Source organism: Triturus cristatus, chromosome 1_1, assembly GCF_964204655.1.
Source record: "Triturus cristatus chromosome 1_1, aTriCri1.1, whole genome shotgun sequence".
Lineage (NCBI taxonomy): Eukaryota > Metazoa > Chordata > Amphibia > Caudata > Salamandridae > Triturus > Triturus cristatus.
In genome coordinates, this window is record NC_140579.1 from 277,804,121 (window position 1) to 277,814,389 (window position 10,269).

Sequence of the window (10,269 nt, forward strand, 5' to 3'; positions counted from 1 at the left end):
CTTTGGCAGTCCTCATCTACATAAATCAAACATCTGGATGCAATATTATAGCACAAAGGTGCCGATTCCAATCCGTTAAAAAAAATTACCGTACGACTCGTATCCGTATTTTTTTCCGTACGAATCGTACAAGTCACGTCTGACCCGTGAGGTACTATTCGTACAGGAAAAAGTACATACGGATCGGCCCGATCCATACGAATCGTAGCGGGAGAAGTTGTACGAGACGTACCCGGATACTTTTCCGTACGATTCGTAAAAACACAGTCTGAGCATACAAGTACGATCCGGACCGGCTATCCGATTTACGAATCGTATGGAAAACGTCCCGTACACGGGGAATGACTCTACCCGCTACGAAGGAAGTTTGTATGACTCGTAGCCCGGGAAAAGTTGTTCCCGGGGTACGAGTCGTACAGGCCCCCCCCACCCCACCCCCGTATATGTACGCACTGTACCCCCCGTATGTACGCACCATACCCCCCGTATGTACGCACCGTACCCCCAGCGCATACGCGTTTGGGGTACGGTGCGTACATACGGGGGGGTACGGTGTGTACATTCGGGGGTACGGTGCGTACATACAGGGGGGTACGGTGCATACATACGGGGGGTACGGTGTGTACATACGGGGGTACGGTGTGTACATACGGGGGTTGGGGTGGTGCCTGTACGACTCGTACCCCTGGGGACTCAGCTTTTATGGCTGTTATTGGCTCCCGTAAAAAAAGAGCCGTACGGAGTGCCGTAGGGACGGATCGTACTTGCTGGGCCGTAAAACACTGCTTCCATCCGTACGGACGTCGCGTACAGGCTGTTCCGGATCGGATTCGTAGGGTGTTTTTACCCCTACGGTCTTTTGTACGATTTGTACAGAAATAGGCTTTCTGTACGAATCGTACTTCCTAGGTTGTACGGACAGTTTACCGGGTACGAGTCGTACGGAGAAAACGCTCCGTACGACGATTCGTAGGGCCTTTTTACAGGATCGGAATCGCCACCAAATTGTTGAATATACTTTGTCATTTTCAAATACACTTTGAAATATAAGCCACAGTAAAGAATGAAAAAAACCATGTACAAATATACTATATGAACCACAAAACAAGACACAAAAAATAGGTGAATTTTCTTATGTATGATATTCTGCAAAATCCTTCTATCCCTCTCTTTAAAGGCAAGAATAACTTAACCCTTTATCTACCATATGTCAAGCAGAATTAAGCATTGAAAAGAAAATGGTAAACAGTGAATATTTGTCGTGTAAACAACGAAGTTGGACTTGTTTAAAATAACACTATGCAATACATCACTCACAAATACACAATAATTTGCCAATTCACATGAGGTAGGAACAAGTGGATAGAGAATTTAATCCGGTGAGTTCAGAAACTGATTTTTATTTGTGTGCGGACCCAATATTGGTACTGCAGCTGAAAGTCAAAGAATGTAACCAATCGAAGAACTCTGCAGCTAGTGAAGTGAAAACGACAATCTTTAGGTTACAACACTTATTTGAGAGACATACTTAGGGTCTGATTACAAGTTTGGTGGTCTTCCTGCAGGATTGCCACCACGTCGGTCCCAGGAAGACTGCCGAGCCCGTTGTAAACCCACCCACTGGATTCTGAATTTAATCCAGGGCCGGCGGATGGTGAGGTAGTAGTGTCATGGCGGCGGGTATGTTAGGCTCATAGGAGAGCCTAAACAGCATACTCCTCCGTAACAGCACCTACAGCACATTCATGCATGGTGTGGCATGCACTATGTCATGCTCGACACACAGTGCATGCACAATTCTGCACTTTTGGGGTGGCACTTTATGTGCCCCTCGCACACACTCTGATGGGCGGATTTTCCCAGTGGCCCCACTCCATGCCTTACCTCGAGTCATTTCATGGCGGGGTCCCCACCATGAAATGCTTGGCGGAAAGGCAGATCGAATTTGCTCATCGGTACCTGCATTGGTACCGCCGCAATTCCTGCCTGTTTTCCACACAGCCACCACTGTGGTGTCCTGAATCTTGGTGGTGGTCTTATCGAAATACGGCAGTCGGACCGCTGAGGTTGTGGTTGTTGGGCTGCCACCATGAGTACAGCGCTCCCAGGACCGCTGTACTCGTAATAAGGCCCTTAGTATTAGCATGGTGTTGTTTATTGCTACTAAAAAGTAACACTTAACTGGCACTGCAAACCTGAAAATTTTAAACCCAAATTTATTTAAATAGTTAAGTATTCTATATTTGGCATAAGAAGCTCTTTTTTTGCTTGAATTACCAGAACACCGACCTGGGAAATTTAAAGCTCACAACTCAGTCCTATTCATAAAAAGAACAAATGCCTGTTTAAAAAAGGTGAGTCATGTTCTAAAACTCACTGTATTTTCCAGTGCCTCAATTCAATTATATGCTAATAAATATTCACTTATGTATTAACTAGACTTAAACCAGAGATATGCATGTGCGTTTTAAAAATGTTGCTCTCAGCCAAAGGAGGCAAGAGGTCTGGTTCACAGAGGCGTTTATGACCTAATGTAAATTTGCGACTGAATACGAATTCAGTTATGGCTGCCAGGAGTTCAAAGAAAGATTTCCGACAGCTATTCACAAACTCTGGTCAGTTCGTTCAGTCCTGGAAATGGCAAGAGTTTGTTCTAGAAATGAGCCACTCCAGGTTGGGATAAAAATTAGATATCTCACACTTGGCAAAGTTAAAGGGGAAGGGGCTCCACGGGTAAGTGTTTTACCGGTCGGTTGAGAAAAAAAAAGAGTAAAATTGTGCATTAGCATATCTGCTGCATTTTCGCAGTTTCCTAACTCATTCTATTTAAAATTAGTTGTTTGTGTCAAGCAGGCAACGACATGTTGCACATTATATTCCTATGAGTATGCCTGGAAACATGTTCCAGGCACAGCTTCCAAATGTACACTACAGGGAATGTTTTTGATTTAAAAAACAAAAAGAACATAAGTACGTTTAAATTGGAGAGGAAATATTCAAACGTGTTTTTGCTCTTTTTGGATGAATTAGTCCACAGGCAATTGAAAAAAAAAAGTTAAATATAATCAAGCTAACCTTGCACTAACCAGAATTATTCAAAGGTTCCAAAAATAGATTAGAATGACACGTCAATTGCATATTCTATACTGCGTTTTAGTCATATATACTGGCACAGTTGCCTGCTATTAGGCGCTTCTGGAAACGTTTTGCATGTGATGTAGAGTTTGAAAAAATCCTATCGGTTTTACGAATTACAGTTCAAAACTACCGTATTTGACTATTCCGCAAGGTATGGTGGTGCTATCTATGCCATTTACCACATTACATTTTGGCTTTTATGACAGCGAGCATGTACCTTTTTTGTCGACTCTTTCAAAACAACTTTTTCAATTAGCATTTTATTTTCTTGTTTGACCTCTTTTTTAATGTGATGACAGCTGTCGCCAATTCAGATTTCCTTATTTAGAGGGTTTTTTTTTGTAAATGAAATAGTTTGTACTTTTGTTTCAGTTGCCACGGGTTCAATAGTCAGAAACTACTCAGTGCAAACAGCTAATTCGACTTGAAAAATGTGCAGGTAGAAAGTGAGTTTAAGTTTCAATGAAAATACATTCTGCCTGTCTGGTTGCCAGTGTGGAACAGAGTGCGTACTAATGCTTTTGTATCTTTAAATAGTTGACATCAAGTACGAATGAAAGTTACGTTTAATAAAACGGACTGGAAAATCGAGTTCGAAATTTTAATCTAAAAACACTTTTAAAAAGTTTAAACGTAGAAATGGGAACAACATTTGCAAAATGATAGATTTATGCTATTTGCAACTTTTACTAAAAAAACGTTTGCACATAAATGCACACTGCTATTCCGTAAATTATTCAGATTTAAACATTTGGGGGCAGATTTATGAGCCACTTGCGCCACTTTTGCGTCACTTTTCCCATGTTAAAAGTGACGCAAAAGTGGCGCAAGGGGCTCATAAATCTGCCCCTTGGCATTTAAGCAGTTCCTGTTGGAATAGTTCCATCATTGACAAAGACTTATCTTCAACATCCCTTTCTCTCCTTTAAAGTGATGTAACTAAACTAAGTCACCACCGTTACACATATGTAATGCCTTTTACTGTCGCTATGTTTTCACATATAGGCATTACAGTAATCACCACTCTGTTTTCTTGCAAAAGATTTTGAACTATTTATAAATGCAGAAAAAAGCCCCCCTTCCCTCCTTAACAGCAGCACAGCCTCATACCTCTGTCAGGCACTTCAAACCTTTGCAGCAGGATTGCAAGTGACTTTAGGCACGATGACCAAATAGCCTTCCATTTTCTCAGTTCAAGAAAGGGAGACAGTGTGATAAAGGGATTCGCAAAGTTCACACAGGGAGCCAGCGGCAGCAGTACCCGCGTAATCAAAACAAGTTTCCTTCTCGTGTTCTTCCGGCCAAGGCAAATGGAGGTCCATAATTTGTAAAAAGAGAAGCGTGGCACATTACCTGCCGAGTGGAGCATGGCGTACAATGAGATTAAGCCAGGGGAGAATGGATTAGTAATGGTTTTGTAAACAGATTTGCTGCGGCTGCAAATTAATTCACAAAATATAATCCTATTAACTTTCCCAATATTTATTGCAGACTCTGGGCAAATTACTTCTAGGACCAGTTTCTGCTCTCTGGGCACATGATGATAATGTGTAAATGTAGTTTAATTTTGTATGCATTTTCTTTAAATTGAAAAGGCTGTTAAAATATTGAGTGTGGAAAAGCAAGGAATAAAAAAACAGCGCATGCATTTCAGTTACAAGACAAACATCAGTATTTGTATGAAACGCCTAGTGAATATATAAATTTTACTATTGTTCAGGTTGCGCAGACGTGTGGAATGGCGATGGAAATCAGCCACTGAGCCCCACGAGGCAACCCACAAACCAAAAGAAGATAAGAACTCTAGAATTACATTTCGTATCACTCGGAAAGGAGCACGGCTCAAGATATTTACATGAAAACCAATGCTATCAAACATTTCCACAAACTTAGGGGCATATCAGCAAGGGCCGGCGATAATTATCGCTCAGCGCACTTAGCGCTAGGATAATTATCACCGGCTATCGCTGCTTTCTATCACGGAGATAGCGTGCTATCAGCAACGCTTATCTCCAAAGCGGTAGCAATGCAAGCGTTAACTGGAAAACAGTGTGATTATCGCTGGAAATCCAGCGATAATCACACTGTGACCGGCGATACCTTGCTGATAGGACAGGGTGGTCTTAGCCATGTAATCCCTCTCCCATTGGATTACATGGCTAATTCAGAAATAAAGCAGGCGTAAGGAAAGTAGCGATAACCAAGGTTAGCGCTACTTTTCTTATCGCTATGCTTGTTAGCGATTCCATTGATAATTGGAGAAATGTTAGCGACATTTCTCCAGTTATTTTCGGGAAGGAAGGCCCACTTTGCATCTCATTAGAGATGCCAAGCTGGACGTTCAGTAAACAGGCGCTAAGGCAAGGATTCACGCGATAGCTTGACCTTGCTGATATAGCGATAACATTTTCGCTGCTTTTCGGCCGAAAACAGCGATAATTTTTTACCGCCGCCTTGTAGATATGCCACTTAGATTACTGGTTTGACTCTATAAGTAAAGAACATAAAGATCTGAGTTTTGTCAAGATTTCAGATTTTGAGGAAAACATTAAGGGGCAGCAGGGGCGGCTCCTCCGTGTGGGCGGGGGAGCGTTCCCCTCTGCTTTCTCGCAGTGCAAGAAGCAGAAACATAAAATGGTATTTTAAATACGATTTTATGTTTCTGCTTCTTGCACTGCGAGAAAGCAGAAGGCGCGGTTTGGTTAGGGCGGGTGGGCAGTCCTGCTTGAGGGCAGGGGAGGAGTAACTTGTCCACTGTTGTGGACGCTGACTGTTTGGTAGTCATAAGCACTCTGCATTTTCTCTATGTAGGCTGCATGCAGTCTACATAGAGAAAATGGCCTCCCCATAGACACATGTGGGGTTGGCGTCCCAACCTATCACAACGCTTCCATTGCAGCATTGTGATTGGCTTAGGGCAGGGGAGGGAGGCTGCCTGCAGTTGCTTTCTGTTGTAGAGAGGATGACGTCAGACTGACGACGCGGGTCGGGCCAGCAAAGGTAGGTTAACAACTTTTATTAAAACTCCCCGCGCAACCCCCTTGTCCCCCCACCTGCGAGTCATACCGGCCATGACTGAAGGGCAGGTGTCATAAAATTTTGCACGTTGCTTGCAACACAAAAGTGATGGACTCCAGCGAAAAATATTTACTTGGGGTTTGCTTTCCAAACTAAAACTTGTTTTGCACTGGAAAGTATCCTAAAGGTAATACAACAAAAAACAAATTACTAGTGGCTGAGATTCATTCACGCATTTCATCATCAATTTTTGTATATTTTAGGGTGTCATCCTAAGTAGGACGGGTTTGCCCAGACGTGTGTCCCAGGCACACTGTGTCACTGGAACCAAGCTGTACCCGGTTAGTGATCCCATAACTAGGGTGTAACGGTCCTGGGTTGCTTGTGTTCCGGTTCAGGGAGGACCTGGCTTGGCAGTTCGTCCTGGACTGTTTCCATTGGAGCAAGGTCAAGGCTGATTTGCATACTGCTGGGTCCAATCTGAGGTGGCTTGGTGTGCAAAATATTGATGATTGGCATGTGGCCCCCAGTAATTACTAGTGGCTGAGATTAATTCAAGCATTCCATCCATCATCTATTGTATTTTTTAAGATAAAGCAAAGCAGCTCTCTGCATTACTTTGCACAAAGTGGGCGTTCCATGGGTGGTACATAAGGGTTCCCATGCAACTACCATTGGTTTCTGATGCTATCTACTAACACTAGTAGACAGCTATGGGCAAAAAAATAACACCTCTTTGAGACAGGTGGTAAAAAGGAGAAATGTTTTTATTTCTCCAAAGTTTTCACGACTTGCAATGTGTTGCATTAACCAGCACACATACAAAGTGGGAATTTTTTTTAATTTTGTCTAGGCATATTATTGTGTACTTATAGCATTCCAGTACAAACCATATGGCAAAGATGATACACAAATACCTTTGTACTGTAGTGCAAAGGTGTGTGCATGGCGCTAGGCAGCCTGCTTGTGGGCCAGTATTAGGAAAGAGTATAGGAGCACCATATCCTCGTACATATGACATGCACAGGTAAGAATGTGTTTGCATTTGTGCACACGTGGATATATGTAGAAGGATTTTCCACATTACAATCCTAAAATTACTAGATGGGAAACTGATTTGGTGTTAGGGTATTTTATTTGATATTTAAGGTGACTTTTTCAGAAAGAAATGGGAGACTGTCTACCAGAGGATTTCCTGATATGCTTGAGACTGGTTTTAGGACTGGAATGGCTGCCTGTTCAGCCCTGGAAGCAGCCCAGTAATTTCTGTTATTTATAACATTACAGAATGCAAAATTGTGGAAGCGGGCTCTATATAAAGAAAGAAGTTATTATCAAATTAGAACTAATTAACCCCAGTTTCGTAATGGACAGGTAGCTGGACCAAACTGTCAATAAGGAATTGTCATTCTGCAGAAGCAGTTCAAATTTGGAGAGACAATTTCATGTTGCTCAGCTCTCTCAAGTCAATCAGCTTACTCAATATGTCCACAGGCACATAGTGCAACCTTTAGCTGAAACTGGAATAAGGAGGTTCCCAAATGGGCTTGACAACATTTTTTATTCTGTTGTTGTGTTTCCTCTAAGAATGATCACTAGTATACAGGAATGCACACTCGGTGATATTCTATACGGTATCAAATGTAATTTAGTTTAAAGCGTGCAGGAGGGTACACTCTGATCCTTGAGTGTAATGTAATTTGAACTGAAGTATGCGTTTCCCCGCTGGGGTACGTCCCCTTCCACACAGCCAGGTGCCCCTCTAAACTGAAGGTTCTTCATTCATAATAAATCCCAAAGTCATGCAATTGTTAAGAATTCAGCTTTTTAATTAATCAAATCCATGGTATTCCTGAGCGTGATACCACTTTGTTCAGATGACGTTTTCAGAAACCGCTATTGAGCACGTAAGCGTGCTGCAGTTGCCAGCATGCAAGCGTGCTCAACAGCGGTTTCTGAAAATTTTTACCCCGATGAAGGGCTTCTTGTAGCCCGAAATGTATTCGGACTGGATGAGATAACATGAAAAAGAATGTTATTGTTGATGAACAAAGAATTAATTAATTCTCTGAACAAAGTGGTATCACGCACAGGAATACCATGGATTTGATTAATTAAAAAGAAAAATTATTTAACGATTGGATGACTTTGGGATTAATTATGAATAAAGAACCCTCAGTGTAGAGGGGCACCTGGCAGTGCGGAAAGGGGCGTACCCCAGTGGGGGAACGCATACTTCAGTCTTCCAAGACTGAAACATTCTCTTTTTGACTCACATAATGGCACATGTATCAGTGGCACCAAGTGCTTATCATACACCCAGTAATTATAGTGCCACAAGATTTCCCTACCAGGTTTAACACCAGACTAAAAATAGGTGTGACAGTTGTCACTTTAGTTCAGAATTCTGTTAGATAGGTGCAATCATCATTTAAGAAAGAAACATGTAGATATTCAGAAGTAAAGCGTTGCCACTTTTCAGCAGAACAGACTGGCTTAAGTGAGACAGGAGTCCATTTCCAGTCATGTTTTGCTTCTAAATAAAAAATAAATGGAGCACATTTAAACAGACAGTGGGTGAATTGCGGGGACAGAGATGGTTCAAATGCAACCAGGTGATAATGGAAGGCAGGCACTAAGCTACACCAAGAAAGGGGAATTAAAGCGAGACCCACGGTGGATCAGTTCATGTTACTAACTCAGTGTAACTTCTTGGCAAAGACATATCTAATGTGCAATGCACTACGTTTGGAGAATAAATAAATAAATATAGCACAGGCATATCTCTAATTATGTCATATTTTCTAACATGGAAAACCCTTGTTGTCTTACAGAGTTATCGCAATCAAAAATATCCTGCTGACATCTGTCAGATTAAACAATGGGTGTCTGGTTCACTTTAAACTTGGCTGGCTTCATTTCCATAGATATCATAGGAATTCCAGGAAACATTATCATCTTAGGTGCCTTCATTCACACTGTAGTCTGTACCCGAAAAATCACAACAGCTGAAATCATCCTCAGCAAACTGGCCTTATCGAATCTTCTGGTGGTCCTGACCTGGGGCCTGCCATTGAGCATCCAAGCCAGTGGACTGCACCAGGTCTTCGACGATCTGACCTGCCAGGTCTGCCTTTTCTTGTACTGTGTGGGGCGTGCCATGTCGGTCAGCATCACATCGCTGCTGGGCTGCTTCCAGTGCATCACCATCGACCCATACCCACAGAGATGGATGACCGTGAAGCAAAGCCTCCTTCAACACCTATACCACATCATGTTTGGCCTCTGGTGCTTCAACTGCCTGATCAGCAGTACACGCCTCATGTACTCCCAGGTTCACTTGAATTCCACAAACACCAAGTACGTAATGAGTTATGACTTCTGTGTGGTGGTCTTTCCATCAAACCTTCTGTATTTGGGAAACGGCATCATCTACATAGTGCGCGACCTGTTTTTCTTGTCACTCATGACTCTGTCCAGTGGTTACTTACTGTTCATATTCTACCAGCATGGGAAGCATACGAGATGCCTCCACACCTTGCAGAAGAAGCATGCTGAAATACAGGCAGCAAAAGCTGTGGTGACTCTCGTAATCATGTACATTGTGAGTTTCGGTCTGGACAACATGTTCTGGATCTTCACCCTCACCACGTACCCCATATCACCCCGATTTACTGATGCCCGCATCTTTTTTGACTCTTGTTATTCTGCCATTAGCCCAATTGTCATCATATTGACCAACAAGAAGATTCAACTTGGCTTGAAGTTCATACCGAAGAAAAGAGAGCTCCACCGTGTTAACACAATCTCAAGATACCTCGAGAACTGATGCAAGTGTACAGTCTGGCATTCATCACAAAGAGACTGACAACTAAAACACTTACAGTGCATACCTAATGTTGGGTACAGCTCAGTTTCTAACTATTTTCTCTTAAATCATGTGCATCTTCCCAGAATGCGTGATAAAGTAATCACATACTTTGCATAGGAATTCGGATATGTGATATGTTGTCTTTGCTTTTACTATGTCGACTGAAAGTTTCTTTTATCCTAATTGCTTGCACTGTAGGTTGTGCAACTATCAGTAAATTCAGTTGTGATATTTTATAAAAA

At 42.3% G+C, this 10,269-nt stretch overlaps 1 protein-coding gene across 1 annotated transcript; it reads left to right on the forward strand.

Annotated features, from left to right (window-relative positions):
• The first annotated feature begins 9,037 nt into the window (after window positions 1–9,037).
• LOC146870126 (olfactory receptor class A-like protein 1) lies at window positions 9,038–9,985 on the forward strand. The gene has a single exon (XM_085640946.1). It carries the CDS (start codon window positions 9,038–9,040, stop codon window positions 9,983–9,985), a length of 948 nt encoding a protein of 315 aa, XP_085497072.1.
• Window positions 9,986–10,269: the final 284 nt, after the last annotated feature.

Bases quoted from the DNA above. Each gene is read 5' to 3' on its own strand.
- LOC146870126 (XM_085640946.1), top strand. From the start codon at position 9,038: ATGGGTGTCTGGTTCACTTTAAACTTGGCTGGCTTCATTTCCATAGAT.